This window comes from Channa argus, chromosome 1, assembly GCF_033026475.1.
Source record: "Channa argus isolate prfri chromosome 1, Channa argus male v1.0, whole genome shotgun sequence".
Taxonomy (NCBI): domain Eukaryota; kingdom Metazoa; phylum Chordata; class Actinopteri; order Anabantiformes; family Channidae; genus Channa; species Channa argus.
Window position 1 is genome coordinate 11,975,541 of NC_090197.1, and position 26,881 is coordinate 12,002,421.

The 26,881-nt window shown below is 38.9% G+C and overlaps 1 protein-coding gene across 4 annotated transcripts in view; it reads right to left on the reverse strand.

Annotated features, from left to right (window-relative positions):
* Positions 1–26,881, reverse strand: part of rbms3 (RNA binding motif, single stranded interacting protein) — a 257,723-nt gene that overhangs the window by 181,375 nt on the left and 49,467 nt on the right. For 3 of the 4 annotated variants that reach the window (XM_067497291.1, XM_067497282.1, XM_067497274.1), the window contains exon 3: positions 15,735–15,977. The exons of the other annotated variant lie outside the window; for it this stretch is intronic. In XM_067497291.1, the coding sequence (XP_067353392.1) occupies positions 15,735–15,977 (243 nt within the window). The remainder of the gene's footprint in view (positions 1–15,734; positions 15,978–26,881) is intronic. 4 annotated transcript variants of the gene reach the window in all.

Below are 26,881 nucleotides of genomic sequence, written 5' to 3' on the forward strand. Positions count from 1 at the left end.
ATCACAATTTAACAGAACGCAATTTTCAAATCACAAAAACAGTTTTTTAAAACAGTGATTAAAACTTTTTTTTTGAAATGCTACAAAATGAAAATAATAAGAGAAGCATCCCTACAGGGTTCACATGAAGAAATCTGCCCTCATTCGTCTGCTGAGGGAATGAGTCAGTGAGTAAAGAAAGTTCGAGACACAAAAATGTTTAGCTTATTTTGAACTAAAACTAAATGAGTCTGAACTGTCTGGCACTTAGCTCACACAGCAACACAGGCTAACTCAAGTTGTGGCTGGCCTGCCCCATGGCTAGCCAGGCCATGGGATGTTCCTATAAAAATTCTGTGCCAAGTTTTGTCTGGTTGGTCCCAACAAAAGTAATAACACTAAGAAGAGGTAGTTGGGTTTAGGGTCCTCTCCATGAACCACAAGTAACACAGGTGTTAATGTTGACTCTGCTAAACACGCTCTGTTATCAGACCTGTGGTCTGTGAACTAATGGATAAGCTCTGTCCACCCAGAGGAAAATAAAATGTTTACAAAAATAGATGTAAAGAAATTCTACACATGAACAATACGAACAAGATAATGCTGGTGTGTGTGTGTGTGTGTGTGTCTGTGTGTCAGATAACTAGGGTTAATGGCAAAACTTGTAAGGTGCACACCATACAGGTAGATTGAAATAGTGAAGCAATGGAGAAACGTGCAAGCAGCAGACAGAGAACAGAGATTGGGAAAAGAGTTATAGCTACCAGGAACAGATCCATACAGGCCTATGAAGCTCAATGCTGCTTGCAATTGAGCAGGATAGGGGGGGAGGACAGCAGCAATGTTTTAAAGCACTGCTAAGCCATCCCGGAATGAAGTGAAATGACCACATGTCACACAGAGATGAAAAGTGAGAGGGAGAGGACAGGCAGAATAAGAAACAGTGCAGAGAGTAAGGAGAGAAAGAAAACAGAGTGTGTCGTTCTAAGAGGAATATTTCAAGGAGGTAAATGGAGCAGAACCCCATTTCAGCTCCTCTCTTAACCTCCCCTGGTGTCTCATCCTCTGCATGCAAAGCATATAAAGCCCAGGAGACAAAGAAAATGAAGAGAAACAAAGCTCAAAGACAAGCTTCAGGACAAAATAACACTGAATTAATAGACAAGACAGTTTGCTCATGCATTTGTTTTCAGGTAACATAAAACAAACAGTGGCACTTCACAGCCATTCTGACTAGTTTTTGGTTTAAAGAGTAAAAAGGTTAAAGGTCGCTGAGCCCAGTCTCTCTCACACACACAGACACACACAAACCTACATGGCATGACACCTTGGTATTTAGTGTTATCTTAATGATAATTTCTATAATAATCTTTGGAATGATATTCAAAAAACTGCATAGACCAGATGATGTTGACTTGTATGTCAAAAGCTTTGTTCCAAGAAATAAAACCATTAGTCTCAGCTCCCAGATTCTGCTATTTACCCGAAAGTCAAATTACAGTAGGTCATAGAAGCACATTTTATTATTTATTTATTGATGGTATTTGTCTATGTTTAATGTTGGAACTAATGCATTAAGGATTAATTCATGTGCATGTTTACATACATTGTGGTGCCACAGAAAACGACTATCATATCTCTGACATACTGTACAGAACATTAGAGTGTGATTTGCACAGTGTAATACTGCCAGATGGCACTGAGGTACTAGAAGGTTTATGCTAGATGACTAAGAACATTCACATTATGGTGTAGCTCCACTGGGTAACATTTAGATATCAGTGAGTGTAAAACTTTCAGGGCAATGCACTTGGAGATTGCCTCCTTGGCGGCGCCTCTATAATTAGTAGTACTGAAGTCATCAAAGTGCACCAAATAAATGGAGCAAAGTGGCTCCAACAAACCCACCACCTTTCACATAACTAGGGCTGACTGCTGGAACAGAGCAAGTGCAGGAAAATTCTTATACACAGGACCTCTCTTTCACACTCACAAATAATGGTTGTAGAGTTAAAGGCAGGGAGGAGACACATTGTGATACTATTAGCGGGAAGAGTGATAGAAAGAATGTGATGCTATTAAACAACGCTGAGAGCAGCACAACAGCGGACTTCTTTCTGACTTGTCAATACTATATAGCCCATACAGTTTGTGCCCCTCGTCTTCATAAACTGCTTTATTTTATAATAAAAAAACAACATGTGCAATAACATGTGTGACTTTCCTGTATGTGGCTCGACAAGACAACTAAGGAGTGACTGATCAAGCTCCCTCCAACAACAGTTGTTCAAGTGGTGTGTTTCTTCTGCCAAAACAACACACAGTGGAGCTATCAAAAACAAAGTTGCTCTTAAATAAATCAAAAATGCCCTGGCAGCTTAGCTCAGCAGCGAAACCTGACACAGTAACTTAATCATGGATTCAGCCATTCTTCTCTATATTAAATTTTCTGCCTGTTGTGTGAGTTCATGCCCAAAAATCAAATTAAGCTCCTGTATATTATCAATTATCAACGTTTTTAGTGGTACCAAGGTAGTATGATACTTTTTTAGGAAAATGTGCTTAGGTGTCCTTTTGTTTAGTAGGACTTTATTGATCAGGATGACAAGAACTTTTTCAGATGTTTCGTAAACATTATTTTGTAGCATTTTAGCCTTTATTGATTGTTCAGAACAAAAAAGCAAAGAGGAGAGAAAGAGAGAGCTGACATGATATGCAACAAGGGTCCCCAGCCGGACCAGAACCAGGGATGAACAGGAATGATTTGGCTATCAAAGCACATTGATTGCTTTTAAACTTCCCTCTGACTTCCCTATATTAAGAGATTTCTCTTTTTCTACCAGATGAAATATTTTAATATAGGGAATTCAGTGGGAAGTTTAATGGTATTTATGTACAACCCAAATTCTATCAAAGTTGGGAAGATGTGTAAATCGTAAAATAAAACTGAATGCAATGATTTGCAAATCTCATCAACCCATGTTTTATTCACAGTAGAACATAAAACACATATCAGATATTGAAACTAAGAAAGTAGTCCCATGCTAAATTTCATATAGACTGTGATTGAGAAGTCGGCATTTCACAGAAATAAACCATACAGTCTGTACATTTTCATACTAAAAAAGAAAATCTTTTTCTTATAAATAAAAGTCTGATTTTACAATGCTAAATCTAAACCAAAACATGTGGCTGTGGTTTAGAAGGGATAACAACTTGTCCACACATCACAGGGTCAATGATTCAATCCCCAGTGTCCTTGAGCAAAACAATTGAACCCTACATTGCTCCTATGTGGGCCTTATATCTAAGTCACTTTGGATGATCATCCGCAAAAAGAAACCTGATAAAAAAAAAAAAAAAATGGGCAGCACATTCTTTGTTCGAATGAAACCAAAATAAATTGAGATCAGATGGGGTCTAACATGTTGCATGTCAACCTGGCCAGGACTACTACAGTGACTGCCCTGAGCCTAGTGTGTGCTGCATGAGTGCAAACAATTGACTATATATTAAGAATGGTAACATCCATGCCCAGGAGGATAACATCTGTTTAAAAAAATAAAGGCGGCCATTAAAAATATTTTAAAATAAAACAGTGGAATCTCACTAATAAAGTGTACTGAACAACAGGTTAATTTGCGTAAGGTGAAATAAATGAGTCAGGGGGTGTTCCTGCGTGTTTGTAGCAACGGGCCCCTGCATCTCCCCCCACACAGTTCATGTTCACCCATCACTCATGCCTATATTGCATGATTGCACTGAAGGACCAGTGTAATCAACCATAATACTTTACAGATGTTACGGGTGCTTTTAAAGCCAATACTACCGCCCCAGGCAGCCATATATGAAAACCCATCTGTGCAAGGACTGGCTGTATGTGTGTCTGCATGTGCAGCTCTAAAAGCATAATCAGACTGAAACATTTTGAATTAAGATCACATCTACAGCTCAGAATGTGTGATTTATGTTCCCCTGCTCTGCCCTGTCATTGACTAATCAGCCAAACGGAAAGTAACAGGTGCAAACGGATTTGCTGAAAAGCGATTTCACATTCTGAATTTGCCATTGAACACTAAGCCAGCAATGACATATAAATATGACAGTTCACATGATCTGAACAAGAGACGACACCCATTTAAAATCCCTGTAAGATCTGCCAACACCCCTCCTAATCCACCCTCTAACATCTCCCATTGTGTCCAACATCTAATATCAACCACGAACTGCAGCTAAATGAAGACTGGTGGCATACTGCTGCCATGAATTTGCATGGACCGCTCGCTCTTGTGAAATAGGAAATGAAACATACAGAGACTTGGAAGCTCAGTCAGATTCTGAATATTCCTGTGGTCTGGCACTCAGGATCCTGTGGACTGGGCCTTTAATTCCTAATGGTGGAGGCCGCCAAGCTCTGGTCACGACAGGAAATGCCTGCTAGGTGAAATATCCGCCCAAAAAAACGTTCATTCAGAAGTGTCAAATAGACAAGGTTTCCCCGAAAACAAAGTGCATTGTCATCATGACTGTGTTGATTCTGTTAAAATCGAAAACCCAAAGTCAGCTTGACTGATAATCAAAGAGCAAATTCTGTAATTTTACAACTTGCATTTTGGCTCTAGGTTTGTTGTTATTGTTCAACACATACACCCACAATGGCCCACATCTCAGCCAGGATGGATGTTGGAAGCCAGTCAACATAATGTATTTTTGTTGGCAATATTCTCTCTTTCTTTTTCAGAAATATACTTTTACCTAGCTGTAAGCAGTGCATTGACACCTACAGGTGTATGATAAGTACTCTGAATTTGATTCTGGTTTTATTTGCTTCTATATGTGCTTTGTGGTTATCTAGGACTTTATATGAAAACTAGTTATATTGCACAAGATGGAAAATACAGCAGCAAGAAAAGTGTGATCAACTGGGCTTATGCTGTTTATTTCAGTGCGTGAAAATTCTAAACAAGGTGTGAAACATGTCATTTCCACTCCCCCAACAGTTTTTACTGGCACTGTCAACCAGGACACCACTAGGACTTGAAAAACTGATCAACGTTTCTTAATAGAGTGTGGAGAACATTTGTGACAGTGACAAATGTGTAGGTTCTGTTTTTCAACAATACGGCCTAATAGGCATGGCTGTATTAACAATATATGAACTGACAGGGATTGGGAATACCAGCTTACATTTACTGTAGCAAAGATAATTACTGGTGTTTACATTATGCTCCCAACAATTTGCAGAAAATACAGACTCAGAAAACACATTAGTGTGGGCAGTAGTTTTAATAGTTTGTCAAATTTGCTAAAAAAAATAAAAATAAACCCAACAACGGCATAAAATAATTCCAAAATAAAATAGAAGCTAAAATGGAAGCAGAGACGTTACGGCGACTTGATGTTGTTGACACAGTCAAACTGAGTTTATATGTATGCGTGTGTGTGTGAGAGTGGGATTCTGTGGGGGCAGTGGGGAGTGGAGTCAAGCTACAGTGTGTCATAAGAAGTAGATGCACATTTGTACACAAAGACACACAGCACTCAGTCACTCTTCTTCAGTGTGCACTGCTGAAGCAAATTAAGGCAGCCTTGGCAGCCTTTTAATGGTCTGTCACAGTCTAACAGGTTTAGAGCGCTTACAATGGACCCAGGCACTAAGCCCGACAGCTCGCGCTTAATTGTTCAGAACCTGCATGTGTGTGTTGTTAGAGCCATTCTGTGCCTGTAACTAAAGTCATTGATTCTCATTATGAGAACAGATAAGACAGACACTTTGTGCCTGTCAGTTTGTCAGTGCAACTGGTTCAATAAAGTGAAGCTAGGATGAATATCATTTCAATATCTGCATTTGCAGCTACAATTTGACTGGTATTTTAGAGGAAGTGATTCTAAACCCAAGATGTTCATGCACTGTTACATTCTCATTCTACTGAGTATAGCACTCTAATAGTGTGGCTACTTTGCCACAAAAAAGGAAACCTCTTAGCAATTTTAAATACACCCTCATCACACAGAATGATATGCAAGGCACAATAGCATAAGCGGGTTGGTTTATTGACTCAAACAACCAATAATAAACAAAACATCCAATGTCTCAATTTTCAAGTGGTGCCTGAAGAACTCAGAAAAGCAAATAAAAACCATTTGTTTTTCACTCCCTAACCCCCACTCCATCAGCCAGCAAAATGGTCCACAAAAGACGGAGGTGGAAGGGCCTGAAAATCGCTCCTAAATGGTTGGAGATGCTGAGCTTTGTGACCTAGAATATGTTTGACAATCTTCTCCTAATTAGGCCTTGAAGACACGACTCATTCCAACTGCTGTCCCGAGAGCTAAATTAATTACTGAGACAAAGCCCATTCTAGCTCATGGCAAAGATGAATCATTGCAGTATTTGGGGAATGAGCAATGCTCTTCATTTAAGGGCTGATGAAAGAGACTCAGACTAAATTGTAAGCTTCATCACAAACTCTCTACATGGCTCTCCAAGTCCCCCCACACATGTACAGTACACATCAGCATCTGCTGCCTTTGCCATCAGGAATTCATAACTAATGTTCTCTTGGATGGAGTATTTCTTTAAAGAATGCATGAAGGAATATAAACAAACGTTTACGATGGTACATGTACAGTCATGGCCAAAAGTATCGGCACCCTTGCAATTCTGTCAGAAAATGCAACCCTAAAAATTTACACAGAACACAGCTAAGATGGACTGGACAAAAATATTGCCACCTTGTCAAAATTGTAAGAAATGATTGCTTTTCAAACATGTGATGCTCCTGTAATTTATATTTAGACACATCTGTGGCAAGTAACAGCTGTGGGCAATATAGTAAAAACACTTGCGACCAGTTAAAATGGAGAAAAGTTGAATCAAACCTTTGTGTTGTGTGTCACACAGAGCATACATAAAAGAAAGATGTGTAAAGAAGCGTCTGTGGATTTGAGAGAAAAAATTGTGAAAAAACATGGACAATCTCAAGGCTCCAAGTCCATCTCCAGAGATCTTAATGTTCCTGTGTCCACTGTGCACAATAACATCAAGAGGTTTACAGCCCATGGCACTGTAGCTAACCTCCCTGGACGTGAACAGAAGAGCAAAATTAATGAAAAATTACAACAAAGGATTGTTCAATTGGTGGATAAAGAACCTCGATTAACTTCAAACAAATTCATGCTGATCTGCACACACAGAGACAAAAGTAAAGCTTTGTGGTAAAGGACACCATGGACTGTTTACAGTAAAAAGAAATGAGGCCTTCAAAGAAAAGAACACAGTCCCTACAGTCAAACATGGTGGAGGTTCAAAGATGTTTTGGGGTTGCTTTGCTGCTTCTGGCACTGGATGCCTTGACTGTGTGAACGGTATCATGGAATCTGATGATTACCAATGAATTTTGGGGCTAAATGTATTGGCCAGTGTCATAAAGCTGCATCTCCACCAGAGGTCATGGGTCTTCCAGCAGGACAATGACCCAAAATCTGAGAGTCCAGATCCGAATCCCATAGAACGCCTGTGGAAAGCTCTCAAAACAGCAGTTGGGAGAAGGCCTCCTTCAAATCTGAATGACCTGGAGCAGTTTGCAAAAGAAGAGGTGTAAGAAACTCATTCCTGGTTACAGGAAGCGATTGATTTCAGTTCTTTTTTCCAAAGGGGGTGCTACCAAATATTAAGTTAAGGGTGCCAATAATTGTGTCCAGTGCATTTTTTTGGTTCTGTCTGGAATTGTATAAGATTTGACTTTTCTTCATTTTTTTTTGGCTTTGTTCCAGCGCAAACAAAAACAATAAGCACCTGAGTACCATAACATTTGCAATTGGAACAATTTTCTTAGAGAAGAGATGCTTCTTCTGCCAGATTTTCAAGGGTGCTGATATTTTTGGCCACATATGTACATTTGCTTCAACTTCTCTGACCTCATCCACTTCTTATTTCCCCCTAATCACCTTGCTTGTGTTTTCACTTTCAGTGATTTGACGGTTTTGCTCCCCTGGACAATCCACAGATAGCTAACTTCAGCTCAGTTGAACAAGCCAGCAGCCAGCAGACACGCCCTGACCCGCTGCCAGCAGGCAGGCGATTCATTCAGCTAAATGACTGTGTCATCTGTCAGCCTGTATGAATGGGTGTTTGCAAGTTATAGTTAATTAAGTTAATCACAACACCAGGGCTTGTGTCAGGCCTCACAAAGAAAGACACTTTAAAAGGTGGGCTGGTGGGATAAAGTTACAGTATATCATATCTACCACTAATGAATATATGCAAATTTCTCTGCTTCATTTCCATTTTACCTACAGCATAACTGCAACTATTCTTTTTGGGGTCTTGAAAATTTGCAGTGACATTACAAAAATACACATTCACACCAGTCATCACAATAAACTAACATGACTACACATCACAATACAAAAAGTGCTGTAAATGAAAAAATGGCATTTGACAAAATTGAAACCAACTGAATAAAGCATGATTTAACATACAGTAAGTATCATCTTGCCAAGAGAACCCTTCCTCATACAAAGTGACTATCCAAAACTCCACCGTTAGTACTAGGTTTATGTTTTTTAAAACCATATAATAACTTACCGTTTGATTTATTTGAAAGTAAATTATGTTCATGTATTGCTTGAAATCTTACTGTATGTTGAACTAAAGTTTTTTGGATCCTGGTAGAGTAAAACAACATCCAGCACAGTGTCTCTTAAATAATGGGGCAATTAATAAAGCTATGCTTATGAAACGTTTGCCATCATGATCAACACCAGATGGTTTATTCTTACAAGTCATTAACATTAGTTCTAATTTAGCCTTAGCAACTTTCTTAAAAATTCAAAGCTGCACTTCTGTAATGCCATCCACTGTATTCTTGGTTGCTTTGTATTTTTTAAATTGTCAGTTTCGATTATATTTTGACTACATTTCTATGTACACATGTTTAGTAAGGTGGCATGAACATTTTTCTTTCCAAACAATATTTTTGTCTGATTTATTGATTTGTTTTATACTCTTTATTTGTTTATATAAACAAATAAAAGACCCTTTTATTCCAGATACATCTTTGTTTTTGTAGCCTAAACTGACTTTTTATTTCTCCCTTTCTGATTATGATTATGATTTTGTCCCTTCTCTTGATTTCCGACCTTGTGAATCCTGAGATGAGAGGTTTGTGTTGACTGAATGATTGGTCAGTGTGTGATTGACAAATCTAATGAGGTAAGAACCATAGTTTGCTTGGGCGACACCTCCAGATTAGATTGAAGGGTTCACAGGGATGTGCATGTCCTCAGATAAAGGAGCGATAACCCTCTCCACAGTTTTCATTAGAGAAAAAATGTGCCTTGTTATCTATGCCTGATAAGATGAAATTTCCCCACGCAGGAGTAAAGGATAACATACAGAAATGGTTGGCCAGCCGACAGCTCTTGCTCCAATTCCCCAGCCGTGGAGTATTTGTTATCCTACAGAAGAGGATAACTGCAGCTCATGTGTAGGTGTGGGTCTCTATCTGTATGTTATGAAGAGGGATGAAGTCTGCAGCAGTACATAGACACAATGCGGGCTGGTCTTTGAGCTCAGAATTCACTAGTCTTTCCACATACTAGATAGAGTATCTTCTCAAAAGAAGACGAAAGGTCAAAAGAACTTTAACTCATGGTTGCAATTAGCTGAATTTGACCATTGTGGTAAAGTAATTCCTCCCAGTTGTATACAGTTAAATAGTCCATTAAGGATAATAAGTCAGGCATAATGTAATACCATAATTCCCAAGCAAACCTAACATGCAAAGTAATAATAAACACTATCATAAGCAAGAAATATATCTGAACTGAGGAGACCAGGGTGACTGTAGAAATTCCAAAAACATCTGGATATTAAGAACTATCTGTTGAATCTGCTGAAAGAGCAAGCATACCATCAGAAATGAAACAGCTCAGGGGTCAGCTAGAAAAATGTGTTCATTTAAGCTGGGAAACTTGCCTAAGAACACACACCCACCCAGTCACACACAGAAGAGTCACAAGAATAAGTATCTGATTGAAGAACATCTCTTTAGATGTAAAGGGTTGGGAGAGAACATTACTTACATCATCATCCAGTCTAATCTAGCCGAATTCCTGTACAAAATAGTTACTGACACACATTCCACTATAAAAGCACCGGTCACAGTCAGGTTTAGGTGATAAGCAGATACAATTGCTATGGAGAAACATTCAGACATGATCACAAACAAAAAACAAGAAGAAAATCCTCAAAATAAATCATTTTGCACATTAACTTATAAATTATAGTGTTTAGGAGCTTGTTAACAATTTCAAGCTGATGACGAGAGCAGAAGAATGTGTTTAACTGTTTTTCAAGTGTTGAAAATGTTTGTATCAAAAAAAGAATAAGAAAAAGAAAGAAAGAAAGAATATTGCCAATAAAAACACATTTTATAGAAACAAAAGAGAGAGAGATGGAGAGAACTTCTGAAAACTAAAAGTTGCATATTAAATACCACAAGAGCAACACTCAAGCAGAGTAAAAACTCAATTTACAATGTCTACACTTTACCTGACACTGTATGTACAGCATTATTACTGTCACTATTATTAAGCTCTGTCATGCCATGTACTGGAAAGTACCTAATAAATTAAGGTCAAGAAGAAAATATATAACGGAAAGATTAGCCACAGTCAAGGCCAGTCTTAAACTAAGGAATCCATGAGCAATCATTAACTTTATTACACTAGCTCATGAACACTGTACAACTAACTTCGGTTTTTAATTATTCTGTTTGGTTGTTTGCTTATTAGTACATTGGGAGACACAAGATTTGATGAGAGGTAAGACTTCTTTCTCTTCTTCTGCTCTCTTGTTATATTGGTCTCACCTTGCCTTGTAAAATAGTAAATAGTGAAGCGCTTTACAATGCTGATTTCCATTCACCCATTCACACATACACACACACACACACAGACACACTCACAAATTGATGGCGGTGGCTGCCATGCAAGGTGCTCAACTAACCCACCGGGAGCAACTTATTGTCTTGCCCAAGGACACTTCGACACATACCCGGAACTGGGTATCGAACCACTGACCCTGTGGACGACTGCCTTACGTACTGATCTACAGCTGCCCCTTGTACAGTATATCCCCATTAATCAATGTTTTTTGGCATTTCAGTCTTTATCTGACATTGTTTCTCTCTTCCAGAAAAAAAAAAAAAAAAAAAAAAGTTTTACTGGCACAAATGGCATTGGCCTTGTTATTACTAAAATCAAATTAAAGATCGTTAACACCATGAAAATTGTGAATGTATTTTAGAAACCAACTGTTTTGAAATACAGCCAATAATTACAATTCCACTCTAACGTATTTAGCGAAGCAAATTTGTAGTTTATCAAAGTATTTTGTTGAAGTCGGTGCACTTTAACAGGAAATCTCTCTGAGACTCTCTTTATGGTCTTATCCGCTGATCCTACACAACTTTCTCCGCTGCTTTGCAGTTATGCCATCTCTCTCCCCCTAAGGGATCTTCATCACACCATATTGGGAGTGGAAATGTATCAGCTTCCATTGTAATTACAAACCCACTGGAGGCAAAGCTTCTTGATCTTTTCTGGATCCTTCTTTGTTTTCATGTGCCTTTTATTTACTCACTTTTCTCCGCCAATAGGGCAGACACATGCTGAGCTATCAATTCTGTTTTTCTTCCTTTCTGTTGGGCATTCTTTGCATCTAATATGCCTGAAATTAGAATAACATTTAAGGAGGCAATAAAAATGATGAAGAAAAAAGAAGGTGTTGTTCAAAAGATAAAGAGAGGCGAGTCTACTTTAGTTTGTCTGTGAAATGTGAGGAGTTTAGCTCTGCTGTTCTACATACAGTATGTTTTGCAAATGCGAGGCTGCAAAAATGCATAAGTTGGACTCAGGGCTGGATCCATGGCTATGTTTACTGTTAATGTCAGAATTAACCATCTCTAGGCTGAGTTAAATTCTTCTCAAAGCCAAGCACTGACTCATAATAGGCAAGGACAAAGAAATAATAAGGGGCAAGAGGACTTCTGCATGGGCCAGGTAAAAACTGCTGAAAAGAAAAACTGCCCCATCGGCCAATGAAAACAGGCCAGTCCATGGTAGTGGAGTCTGCTACGATTTGAGCAAAGTGAGTCAAGTAGAGGGCAACAGTATGACGATGCTGTAGTGATCTGTAAGCAAGACCAGTTGGGCAATTACTTTAAGAAGAGTGGCTTACCAACATCCCACAAAAACAAAACTACACAGAACAGAGTGGAGAAAAACTAGACAGAGATGTGCGCCGTCTGTTTCAAATCCATTCAGGGAATTTTTTTACACCATCGGGCTCTGTTTGTGGCCTTTGTGATTCACCCAATGTGCACTTCCTGGAATGTCCCAAACTAGAAAGGTTATTATAAACAGTGTCACAATACAAACAAAGATCATTCTATTTTCAGTCGATTCATACTTTTTCTTTTAACTATATAACTCCACCACAGGCTACAGAGATTAGAGATGTCCTAAAATATATATTTTATATCATTTTATAAATTAACTTATAATATAATATCATCTACTGTAATCACATATAGCATTGACAAGGGTGAAAAAACAGATTTCAACTCACAAAGAATGGAATATAAATATATGTCAATGTGAAATATGTACAACACTGATCTATGCTCTGACCTCCCACCAGAAAGCAATAAACTCTCAGCAGAAAGTGCATAAGGACAAACTTCCTACCAAGAAAAACATTGAGATGTTTAATCACTGGAGATGGTGCTTTTGGAGCAAAATCAAAAGTGTTCAGTTGATACTAAAACTACAGTGCCATAATCCAAACTGGACAGTACAGCTGGACTTGGACATCATATGGACATCATCCTAAAGGGTAGCTACAATCAAAGAGAAATAGTTAGTAGGTTGCTTCTACTTTTCCATCAGAGGATACAGTTGCATACAGAAATGCAGATTAGAACACTCAGCACAAGCCATGGCCAACTAGAAACATGCCAGTGAGTTCTTATGGACGTAGCATGATTTTAAACCGAATGGTAAAGTGGCAATGACCCCCAATTCTGCAATCTGTTTGAAAGTTTATGTGACTTGTCGCCAAGTTATTTAAACATATGATTGGATATTTTTTTGTACCTTTAACTCAAGATGGTACTTGGGATGGATATTTCCTCATATTTGCGATCATGGTAAATGTCTGCTTTGTCATTTGACATTGTGAGTAGCATTAATATCCAGAAAGTAATACTGTGCATCAATATAGCGGGTGCATTCAGAGACAGAGTGTAGAGAGTGTAGGTCATCTGTGTTTCAGAAATGCTAAACACTATTTTACAGTAGAAAAAATATACTAAAACTGATAATTAAATACCTACCCAATATCAAAAGTCCTAGTAGCTGAATAATGTAAGTCCAACTGTGAGTCTTCTGACAAAAAAGACAAATCTATCAGAGCGATAAACCGCACACAAGGCCCAATTACCTGGGTCCCGTTAAGCATTCAAGCCGAGTGGAACAGATTACAGATGGAAACCAATAAAAAGACTGATCCTAGAAATCACAAATCTCCTATTTGGTAGTTATTAGGTAGATTATGCGATACATATCGAGAGACCAAACAATTCATTTCAAGATACTGTTACATTGCAATATATTCAAATACAATATATTTGCCCCCCCCAATATATACAATACAATACTTCACCCACCTCTGGGAGGCTTAATACTGTTCCTATTAAGCGGTTACACTTAACTGTTGTAAGTTTTTCAAATTTCATGTTGTTTAGCCAAACAAAAGAGCTCTTTCTCTTGCTGTCGCTTGATGTTAGGCCACCACCATGTGTGGAATGTGTCCATATACAAATCCTCAATTGTAGCATGAATGGAAGCTCTGTCCAACCAAGGCCAAGCAGTAAAAATACAATTGCCTTAAGGCAAATTCAAAACAATGGATCTTGTTTCTAACATTACTGCTTGACCTGTTGTTCTTTTTCGTGATTTTAATGCAAGCAGTTTAAAAAGAAAAACGGTGATCAATTGCATGCTAATGGTGCATGCTTAGTAGTTTTTTTTTAAGTTTAATCTGTCTTTTTTTTGACTGAGATACTTTGCTTATTGATAAGTTTACTCATATGTTGTAGGCACTGTATTTCTTCTCTTATAATCTGCTGCATGTGTACTACATTAAGCGCAAATAATCACTTCCATTTACTGTGGCAATGTTATTTAGTCACTAAGCTTCCAAAATGTGCGGTTATTCTTTCATGAGACTGATGTGAATATTATTTAAGTGCAGAGGCAGCTTGACTTATTTTACTTGCCCTGTTTGCAAAAGCTATGATTTCCTCTGTATTCATGTAGTTTAAAGGACAGATTAAAAACAAATCATTAAATTCAGCCCAGTTCAGATCAGCCGTAATGAAAGTATTGAGATGCTTCTGGATCCTGGTGGATTTTGATAATAATCTCCTAGTTGTGTGACAGTAAGAGTACTAAGGGCCACAACATGCTGCATACAAAAGCTTTTCTGTGAAATACACACAAGACAAAGCTCCACCACAACCAGAACAACAGCCAATGCTTTCTTGTATTGTGAAATTCTCTCTGCTTCCTTTTTGTGCACAACACAGTTTAAAACACCCAAGTTCCTATAAGCCTTAGGTGGTGGTAATGAAAAGTAATGACAGTAGTCATGGTGGTGTTTGTCACCGATAGTGACAACTGTGTAAAAGAGTGAAAACAGTGATTAAGACTGCAATGGTTTATCAAAATAACAAGCAACAGCAAAATATAATTTCCTTCCTTCTAACAGAAAAGCACCTGTGTGCACCTAGAGATCACAGAAATAACATAACAAGAAAACTGCTTGCAACCAAGAACCAAAAGGTGATGATTATCATATCTAAATCCAATCCAATTCTTCTCTCATTGCATGCAAGCACTGCAGGGTAGTCTCAACATGTTGGCAAATAGGCAACTGGGAAATTCAAATAGTGCATATGTGAGATGAGAGGATATGTTTTGTAATGTTAAATAAGAAAGAATGAGAAAAATATTGGGTGTTAAGCCTTGTTAAGACATTTATTAGAGGAAGAAATACCGAGAAATAACAACCTGCCAAATCTTTGTTTCCAGCTCTGTGACTGTGACAACAACATGACGATAATAAAATTCTCAATTTGGCTTATGCCTGAGTTCCAGTCACACCCTGAACGTTACATTAGAAAACCAGTTCGCACCAATAAAGTCAAATCAAACGGATTGCAGAACAGCAATTAATTTCAAGGATAATGACAAGGGAAACCGTCCAAAATTGTCTCTACCTCAATTAGTCTCTCATTGCACTGTCGATGCAGAGGATGGATGAAAGAAAAACAAATTAAGTTGCAGAGAAGTGAGAGGGAGACAGAGGGTGAAAGGATGGGATAAAGCAGAGAAAGGTGGGAGAAAGAAATTGTGAGAGGACATGATATACACAATGTGGGCTTGAGAGAAAAGAGTGTGGGAAACGGGGAAAGATTAAAGGCGTAAAGATAGAGAAAGTAAGGGTAAGGGAGAGGAAAATGAAGAAAGAGAATTTGTTTTGTGCATTAAGAGCTTCACTGATAGTACAGACCACTAATGGACAAGGCAAAAAGAGCTGAAGTATTTCAGAAGATGAGAGCAACAAACAAGTTAGAAGAGCCAGTGAGTATGACCGTGAGAAAGAAGAAATGTGCAGTACTCACAGGTGTATGGGCTGGACAGTAGGAGTAGCTTGTGTGCGTGGACTGATGGTGATGGTGGTGGTGGTGGTGGTGTTGGTGTGGGGGTTGTTGGTGGGGCAGGTAATGCTGCAGAGTTCCACGGGTGAAGCAGGGGCCGCTCCAAGCCCCTTGACTACCACTGCAACCAGCAGCCCAACTTGAGCCAAGGCTTGGGCTCATGGTTGTTGCTTTGCTGCTGTGGTAACCTCGCACAGCTGCACTGGGCTGGTGGGAAGGAAGGACGGGGCACAAAATGGGTAAAGGAAAAGGAAAGAGGGTATAGGAAGTTGCAGAGAAGAGAAGGAGGAAAGAAAAAAAGGTTAGCATGGTTGAGACAAAGAGAAGAAGAGAGCAATTGTGAGTGATTGCAGTGAAAGATGTTATTGTGAAGAACATCTCCAGCATATCTGTGAGCAGCCTCCGTTCTGCAACAGGCAAGCACTGACAACTGACTGCCCGCTCACTGACCTGAATCAAAAGAAAAACCAGGATGTGGCGTTGCTCTACAATCTGCATACCAGAGCATCAAGACTGTTCTTGCACTCTCTTTTCACCCTTTCTCCCTCCCTTTTTCTCTCCAAGCACCAGATCTTGTGAACTCCATTTCTGTCACGGTCGAGATGTGTTTTTCCCGGAAAAGTGCTGATTGGGTTGATAAGATGCTTGGATTACAGGCTGAAAACGTGCTTTCCAGTGTGGCATAATGCATTGGGTATCAACAGGTTCCAGGAAACATATCCGCTGACAGGTGGGCTTAGGCCATTCTGAGATGGGTTACCTAGGCTGTCATGGCCAATGAAGCACAGAAAAAAAAAAAAAAAGAATAGAACACGCAGTGCACACATGTGGACCATGGCATTTTAACAGGACATAGGCGACATACTGTATTATTTGCCCACTGATATGTCTAAATAATGTAAATTCAGATAGGGAGGAAAGATGAAATATCTAAAACCTTTTGGAAAAATGTGTAGATTGAGTGGTTTCTATGTGAAGTGATCCTTCTACACCTTATAACAAAAAAAAAAAAAATATATATATATATATATATATATATATATATATATATATATATCAAATGATATAACTAAATTAATTATGTCACAAAGATGAGTTATGAGAAAGTTTTTTTAAACTAAACTTTATCAAGTTTTTTCTCTGCTTCAAAAGAGAATGCAAACAAGAGTCTATATTAAAACTGGTTGTCTGTGCACACAGCATTCCACATAAGGTACGCACCCAAGAAAAATTGATTTCCACGTCACAAAAGCAAAAAGAAGAGCTCATTTTGTTGTATCTGGCTATACAACATGAATGTGGTAACCATAAATTACCGTAGCTTGTGAAAAGATGAAAACTGGAGATACAGAACCCTTTAAAAAGTCACAATTTAAGATAAACTTTCTGCCAGTAAATACAGTGAAATGATTTAGTTATAACAAAACCACAACTCTGTAAAAGTTAATTTTTTAAAATATACTATTTGTTGAAACAGTAATTTCATTACCCGGCTCATATTCTTCATCCCATTAACTTGTAGAAAATAAGTTGACAAAAAAATGCCAAACATTTTCTAAACAGTTACAAACAGTATTCCAACACAAGCAATCTAAATATACAATAAAGATTTTCCACTGCTCCTTATTAATATTACACTATACACAAAACAAACATAGTAAAAATATTAATTTGTGTCAGCCAGGAGTTTAAAACAGTGATAGAAAAATAACTATTGCACAACAAATAAAGATTTTGATTGGATACTTATGGTGCTCTGATTCTGATTTTTCTCATGTTGGAAACATATGAAATATGATACAATCCAAAAACCATTCTGCCATGATCTAAGTCATATGTCAAAATAGAGTCCAGCAAAAAAGACAAACCACCTTGAACGAAACACAGCTGTAGATCACTAGTGAGCATTAACGGCCCCGTTTAGCCCCTGTAGAGTTTCACTGAGGTCAGAGGCCATCCCACACAGGGGAAACTGTGGGAAAGTGATGGCAGCAACACAGACTCACAGCTGTGCTTCGTGAGTTTGCCAGTCTCGTATTTTTTATTACGAAAACCAGAGGGGGAAAATGTAAGCCAAAGTTCCGCCTAATGCATACAATATATAACGACAGGTTTAGGGTCTGTGTCAATATAAAACAGATAGGGGGTCACTTCCCCCAAAGCAGGCTAAATGCATTTATACAGTACAGCACTGAGTCCATATAGGAGCATGAAAGAGGCCCACTACTACAGTATAATAAAACCCTAGGGAAAAAGTCCTGGGGAAAAAACAGACAAATACTGTATGTGACTCACAGATTTTGAATCACCAGGTTTTTACCCATATATAAAAAAAGTTGAGCTCTAAGTTTCTATTCCTGCTTTTATCAAACTTATCAAAGACATCAAGTGGTTATATTCTCTAAGGTTTAAGCAGAAAGACTGAGGTCAAAATTTGAGTATTGTGCGTGGGCAGGATATACTGCTCTAACAACACATGAGGATTTAGAGCTATGGCTCACTGATGCAAGTTACTGACTACTATATAGACACATTCCCACACTGTTATACAGCCATTGTAAAAGCCAGACGGCAAGGAACAGCCCAAAGTATGGTACATTAAACTGCATGGCCACAGCCGCTACTTTAACGCAACTATTCACTAGTTCATAGAGTTTAAATGCTGCCCCAAGCCACGCAACAACCTCCATTGGCCTTATAAATGAGCATTATTCAGCCAAACAGGAGGCTAATGCATCTGTGCAGAGGTGTTTTGTTAAAGACTCTATCTCAAGGGACAGATAAATTTTAAATATGTTTCATGCATTCAACTTATATGGGATAACAGAGTCATTGAATATTTTTTAAGGGTGGGTTGTTATGCTGCATGAGTGACAAGATATCCTCCTTTTAAATCACAGGGCCAGGGCCGGTTTAGAATGAGACTGAGCTCTGAGGGTCTCGACATTCCTTGACTGGAATGCATGATTGATCTCCAGACTCAGATTCATGACACAGACTTTCAGCAACTCGTCAAAGAGCTACACTCTGCACATATTTCTACATTTTATATAAGGGCAAAACGTATCTGGTTACACAAGGCCTTTCTTCCTCTAAAGAGGTTTTACATGAAGCCAAACAGATGTGTGTACTGACTGGTGTCTACATGTGTTTGTGAGTACATCCGTGTTTTTATGTATCTGTGTGCTGTGGTTGATTTTCTCAAATTTTACTAAGAGGGGCTGTTGAGTTTGAAAAACATTGTTTTCACTCTTTATTGCTTCACTAGGGTAAATCATACCCTTTGTGTGTGTGTGTGTGTGCGTGCGTGTTTGTATCTTGTATATCTTCTGTCATAAAGACTGTTTTGAGTTCTACATTTTGGCAAAGACAGGATCTTGGGGAAACTGGGACTGTCTAATGACTTTTTAATAGTCCAGCTTTGCTTTTGGTCTTAACAAGATCAGACTACATTTACTGCAAGCCTATAGTTTTAAATGTACTTGAGATTGTGAAGGTTATAGATTCGCTGCCTTGAAAATGAGGATACTAATCAGTACAGAACTTTAACATGCATATGCAGTAGTATGTACGATGACTAACACTGGGTACTGAACTATGTGTCCGCAGGACAGTACAGTTTTCTCACATACAGTTTATACAGTATGTAGAAATGTATTGTAAAAAAACCCTTTAAAACAGCTTGATTGCCCTGCTCCACAGTCATTTCTCATATTAATACTGTACCTCTTACAGCATGTTAAACTTGGATCATAATATATGCCACAAACAGAGGGATGTGCATTATTATCTTCATACAAGATATTCATTTGGCTTACCAGAGAAGAAAAATGTAAGTACTTCTGTAAACCAGGACATTATTAGCACCATTTATTACTAAACATACAAGTTGAGGGGATATAATGCCTCACCTTCAGCTATGAAAAAATGAGTGGAGCTTGTGTCTCCATTAATACTCTGAGATGAACCAGAGCCCAGAACCTCTCCTGAGTCCATTTTTCATTGGTTAAGTGATTTCCTTCCCTCTCCTCGCACTCCCTGGTATCACTGTGTGGTTAAGGATGTCATGGGATAGACCTCTGTGAGTTACAAAAACCCATCTGTCCTGCTCCTCATATGGAAATGCTTTCTTTTAATAATGTGCAATGGTCAAAGTGTCAAGCCATAGGCCAAGCTATCCTAACCTAAGTAATGCATTATCTGTATTACATAAACTTTATAACTTGATAGTTGAAGTAAAAAATTTAGGGCTATTTTAGAATATTGTAAATTAAATCAAACCTGGCTGTGGTGGTAATAGCAGTGTCAAGTCCTTAGAGATGGAAGTGAACAACGATAAATGGCCAACATTATGATCCCTGAACTGCAAGGAAGCGAGACAATTTCTTCCTCATTCACCAGTATCATTTCTCTGTGAGCACTGTGTGACCCCATAACTGTGATGAAACCTCCCCATGAGGTTCCCTCTAAGAAATAATATGGTCATACTGAAAAATTCCTTGCTTTCTAGGAAATATTTTCACGATAACATGTGGAACAAAAATAAACTCTGGTAAGGTGTTGAAGCAAACTGCAGCCTATTGCCAATAGATCAGATTGCTTTTGTATTACAGAAAGTTTAACAGGAATGCACTTATTTATGGCTCTGTGTAACGCTCTACACTTCTATCGTTTCTGTTTGGTATACCCACTTTCTTATAGGACGAAAGAAATGACCAAAGGCAACAGCTTGTCTTGAGTTATTCATTTATTTTCTTCCAGACAAGTTATCTAATTTTGTCTTAAGGTGCAACCTTTATCTCTAAGTGTAATAATAAACATCATGACAAATAGTCTTGTGTGTGTCCTCCTTTCTCTATGCATTTATTAACACCCACCTGCTCTGATTATCTGACTGTCCCGAAGGCGTCCCACAGCTCTTGTTGAACACAAGGGTACTGCAATGCAGTCATGGTGAGTTCCCACAGCACAGATCATAATCAAAAACATTGTGGTTTCCTGTTGGCCGAACTGTGCTTTATCAATGCTCAGCCTTTTTTTTTTATTTTATTTCCTAGGAGAATGGCTTCTGCAAAAAATGCCCCTTTTCCAGACACTGTAATCTCCATATTCATGTTTCTATCAAAAAAGTCAGATGAAAGAAAAAAAAAAAAAAAAGGCCCTAAATGCATTTTTGAAATCAAGGTTGGAATTAATAGTCTATGGAGGAGAGGTAGGACCAGGAAAATCATCCCATATGGCATTAGTTTGGGGATATTGTCTACTAGAAGGCCCTCCATGCCTGGTTGCTCCGTTTGGCCAGCTATGAAAGAGATGCAGCTTGCCTTTGGCAACGCTGATGACTGACTTCCTTGAAGCTGTGTTGCGTGAAATGGCCTATTTTGAACCCGTTTCTCTTCTTTGCCAATCCTTATCCCCTCACACAATTCACCTTTCTATCAGTTTGACTGTACCTGCCAGCAAAATGCAGTGGACGCCGGCATGACAGGCCCTGTGGGTCACCAGCAGTTCCACCTACAGTCCTAAACAGCACCCTGTTACCCACCCTCATCCTTTGTCCAATACTCGAGGACCATATTTAAGTGTAACCAAGGCAAAGCTGTGGCAGGGCATGTGTGGATGCTGGCGCGTAGGAAGCCTGACAGGTTTAAGGCTGCTTTCAGTTGAAAAACGAATGGAATGAGCGAGTGAGAAGTTTGCCCTGGGGCCTCCACGCTCACTAGCACAGTGGCAAAGAGGGCTGGCAAGGCCAACACCACAAATTCTCTCTCTCTCTCTGCTTCCTATTTTCCTGTCCGCTTCTTCTAGTTACACTCTGAGAAAACACTTCTGCGTTCTGAGATGAGAGTCTCGAGGGACACGGAGTAGGTGGTAACCACAGCAACTGGGTCAGAGGGTGACATATACCCGAGATGGCTGACAGCCACTCATACAAGCAGTACAGTACTGTATTGGGGGTCAGCTCTGCTAAGTTTAGAGTGTTGTGTGTACTGTTCATATTTCTGCACTGACCTCAGTTTGACTGTGAAATTCTCTAAAGACTGAAGTCCCCATACAACATTTTGTGACCCTGTTTAAAGGTTCTGCTCTAGTCTCGAGAGATCAACAGAAGACACACTGTACTCATTCTAATATTTCAAAGTATTAGGAGGCAAAATACACATTTCCAGCTCACAGAAGGAGGAAGTTTATATCTTTAAGAAACCTGTTTTCATACCAAATAATGTTTAAAGTAATGCAGGATGGGAATGGGATGTGCAGTGAAAGTGCAGAAGAGGCACACAGAGGCAAAAAAGAAGGAGAACAAAAGGAAGGAGTGAGTCTTTGACCTCTGACAAGCTTTGACAAACAGTATAATCCCACCACACTCACAACTTTCTACAGTATGTGGGTTAGCATTTTCTCCAAATATTTTCCTTGGCCTTACACATGCTTATGCTCTGATGAACCATGACCCTGGGGGCTGCTGCTGTGAAACGGATGTAGAGACCCAAATTTGAATCTTAACATCCTATGAAAAGCAAATGGAAAGACGTTGGGGGGCTATCAGACAGAAAAACTCACTTTATTGAAGTGTTCGGATTTCAATAACATCTACGCCAGGAAAAGAGATACACAAAACACTCAGTGTTCCCTTTACCCTCGTCTAACATGATCTCCCACCATGATAGGACTAACAAGACGGCGCAGCTCCCGCCCCCTAAGGGAGAAGGGATGTAAACATTTAGACAGGGATACTTCAGGGGGGGAATTAAAAGCTAAAGTGCTTTGTTAAACACACATACAAAGCTTTTTTGATGTGCTTTTTGATGTCACTCACCTGTCTCATGGAATACACAGACATCTTGAACTTTAGTCCAAGCACAACACCCAAAGATAGCTGTTTAAAACCCACAAATCTGCTGTTATTTATGTAATGCAAACTTGGCAAAGCTGGCATCTGTAATATAGTATTTGATCAGGCTCCTGGATTCAATGTGAGCTTTTCTGGTTCTGTTTAGGAGAGATCAATTTTTAAAAAAATAATAAAAATGGTCAATCCATACATAAACAAAGCATTGATCATGTCTGGCCATTGCCCATTTGTCCTGCTGACAGAGGGACAGAAAAATCACTGTTCAGATGATGGAAATGCTGAAAAGAGGTCAGGGTTGGTGTTAATAGAGAGTATCAAATGCTTCAGTAGCGATCATATGCCACTCACAGCTCACTTACAGTATATGTGAATTCCCAGTTATACTACAAATCAGGGACTGATGCTCTGCTAACAGCCAAACTGTGCTCCAAACTTAACGCTCATATACGTCATTTGTCCATAACCTCTCATAAGACCCAAGGAACCTTTTGTTGAAATAGCAACGGCATGTAGGGAGGCAGCCCTCTGTTGAAAATGTATGCCTTTTTGTCACAGGTGGAGAACATTGCAACAAATGGTGGAGAACTTTGCTTTCAACCAAACCAAAATGGTGGCCAGGTTCACTCATATTTTGCTCTAAATACTCAAAAAAAAAAAAAAAAAAAAAAAAACTAGACTTGAACTCAAGTCTTCTGTGTAAAAGTCCTGTTTTGGTATTTCCCATCCACCAACCCAACCTCCTTCACACAAATGTGCGACTTTAAATACTACGTAATGTTCTTATGTTTACTATAGCCACTGGATGTCACTACACTGTAAAACATATGTGTACAAAGACGGGTTCTTTCCTATTTCACAGGAGGAGCCTTGTAAAAAAAAAACCTTTACAGACAAAGAAGGACAGGAAAGAAGAAAGCCAGGTGACGTTATTAAAGAAAGCATGACATTTCACTAGGTCTGCCTAAATCATTTAGTGGCTAAACCAAACTACCCACTGTTACACACAAATTACATGAATTGCCACCGTTTAGAACAAGCACTGCTCATAGGTGGTTGCACATTGTGCTGCTGCAAACACCAGCTGTACTCTAGTTGTCTTTCTGTCAGGCTCTGTTGGGTCAACCACATTTTACGATCAGGTCCAATTATCCTTGAGTATATTTTGGACCCTTTCTGATAATCACTAGGCACCTTTCATACAGGTACAAACTTAATCTATATCTACATTATATATACACTAATCAACAATTGACCTAAACCATGGCATTCTTCTGTTAAAGACCACTGTTGTAAAGATACCACCTTAGGCGCTCAGAACCTTTAGGTAATCCTTTATCATCGACATATAATATAAAATTAACCAGTCATCAAATAAACAGTGTATTAGTCAAAATGAAAAAAAAAATTTAAACCACAAATAAGACCAACAAGAGGTAAGTATTGGATAATGGGGAGAACCTCACCATAACTTACTACTGCACTTTCAGTTACTTATTACACAATGCTAAGACGGAAAACAGTAAAAACCTTTTACTCACTCCAAATCACCACATGCACAGCTTGTTTTGAATCACAGGAATCCAGGATGTACAGTAATGCACAGTACTTCAACCTGTTAACAGCAGTATAGAGACAGGCTGTTAATGTCTGGTGCTGAACTATGATTACAGCTGTTTACCCACTGGGGCAGTCGAGCTATGTCTGAGTGGATCACACCTCCAGACAAATGCTTTCACACTGACATTTTAGTCCTCTTCTTATTTATGCTTTTTATACACCCACTTCTCTAGCTCTGTCACTCAGTCTGTTCGCCTCACTCTATCACTGTCTCCCTTTGTCTCCCTCTTTCTTTGTCTCTGTGGGTCTTTCCACATCGCACTCCCTCTGCCCCCCACCTCCCTTCCATCACTCCATAAACTGTGGGGATGATGGATGCCTCTGATTGCCTGAGGCCTCTGAGTCCAGCACACTAAATCCCTAGTGCTGTTTAGAGCTTTGTGCCATTAAAACAACACCTACATGATGCAGAAATAGGCACACCAAATAAGCAGAGGTCTGTATGGTCAGACTAAGAATAAGTTCAGAATGTGTAGGGAATGTATGTAGGGAGCTTTTATTATAACAAGCACTGAGCTTTGTTGTACCAGTTAATTCTTGCTTACTGAAATTATATAAACGAATTGCAAACTACTCATTGTTGCATAACCTTGTTATTATAAAGTCCCAGTGAGCATAAATGTGCTCCTATTACAATTTTCAATAAATATCAGTAAACTGACAACCGCTACACTAAATAGTGATATCTTACAAACAGCTGAACCAGCCAAAAGTCCAGTATCTTTATCTGAAAATACTTGCATGCAATAAACATGACAAATGTGCCACAATTAAGAACATGCGCATGAAAATGCATTGTGTTAAGAGAAAACATTTAGAATGGAATTTGTCTGGGCCAACCCAACTTACTGCAAAGGCAGACTTCACTCAAAACTGCAAAGGTTAAACTTACTATGGAGTAAAGGGAAAAGTGAAAGTGATCACTAAAGTGAGGATTTGGTCTCTGAACGACAAATGATTGAATCACACCTCTAGCATGGCTAAAGCACAGTTATAGTATTCATTAGTTGATATTTTTTTGGGATATAATGTAGGTTTTTCTGAGGGAAAATAGAAAAAAAAACTGATATCTAAAAAGTGTAAGTTGTGATGTAAGGCAGCAGTTGGGCTACATTGGCCGTCTTTACAAGTGATCTAAAGTGAAAGATAGGAAAAGGAGAGGGGGAAAAGATGAGAGGAGATAAGCATGACTTTGAGGTGACGTAGAGTCTTCCAAGGCAGGCTCTTGTCAGTCCATCAGGAGAAGTTGAATTCTGGCTCCCTGTGTGTCTGAGTGCAGAGTGCCTGACTGTATAGCAGGAAAGAAGGAAGGAAGGAAGGAAGAAAGAAATACACCGAAGGAAAAACAACAAAGGAAGAAACAAAGAAATGCAAGAGAATTGTCCTTGCGTTTCCAAATGCCTGAATCCAAGGTAAATAAGGATGGTCTTATGTCTGATCTTCCTCTCTTCCCCCTCTTCTTCTGCAGTGTCCTTGGCACTCTGTTCCCTCCAGATGGGCCATGGTTACTGCAGCACCTCTCATAATGATGTGGAACCCCTATTGCTCACTGCTGCTGCTATGCCTGGGCCTGTACCCCCCCCCTTGCATCACAAATAAACCTAATACCACTTTCAAATGTAAACATCTGTCAAGCATTACGGTACTGGGCATCAGAAGTGCAGGCACACAGAAAGAAGCGGTTTACTTAAGTGATTGACAAATGAAGAGGGTCAGAAACTCGTGACTGTAAATGTGAAATCCTTACGTGGAACCTCATACTCTGTTTAAATAGATATAAGGCTGCAGAGCAAATAACACACAGAAGAAACCACACACACACACAAAAACACAAACTCAAGCAAACACATACACATTACTCATATGAATGACAGATAGAAAATGTCATTCTCCTCTTATAGAGTTAGTCTTTTCTCCTCTCAAGCTTGAAATCTCTTTTTTGTTCCTCCCTGTAGAGGCTGAAAATGAAGAATTAAGACAAGAGCACAAGAAAACAAACCAAGTTGCAACCAAGTCGGAGAATACTGCAGTCCTCCCATAACAACACTTCTTGATAAAAGTCTATTTTCTCTTCACACTGTCTCCACACGATGTTATCATTTTTCTTTAAATTCAATAAAGTCGCCGCTCTCCTCACAGATGAAAACTGTATAGTTTTGAGATGAGCATGCAGTTTTGTGCAAGTTTCCCACATGAGGCTGGCTTCTGCAAAATGACTTGCTGAAATGTAGATGATGTACTGTTTTGAGAAGCCATTATGAACACAGATCATTATTAGACCTAGGTCGTTGTTTAGATTTCCATAAGAACAACACACAATTATCCGCTGGGTGAATGATACAGAATTTCTTCTTTAGTTTGGTGTTGTAGAGTTTCATAATAACCTTCTTTATATTTACAGGGGGGGTGCCCTCAACAATCATAAAATAAAACAATCTCTAGAGGACACTTTGACCATCTTTGTCCCCAACTGTATTTGCAGCCTTGGATGAGAACCAGGCAAGTGACCTTGAGGCCCATGCAAAGAAAACACAGAGTGTTTACTCTTTAAAACAAAATACAGTAAATCCTGAAAATAATGGCCATTGTGTTAATTTGAATTTTCCAAAATTTGAAGAGCAAGCCTTTAATTGTGTGT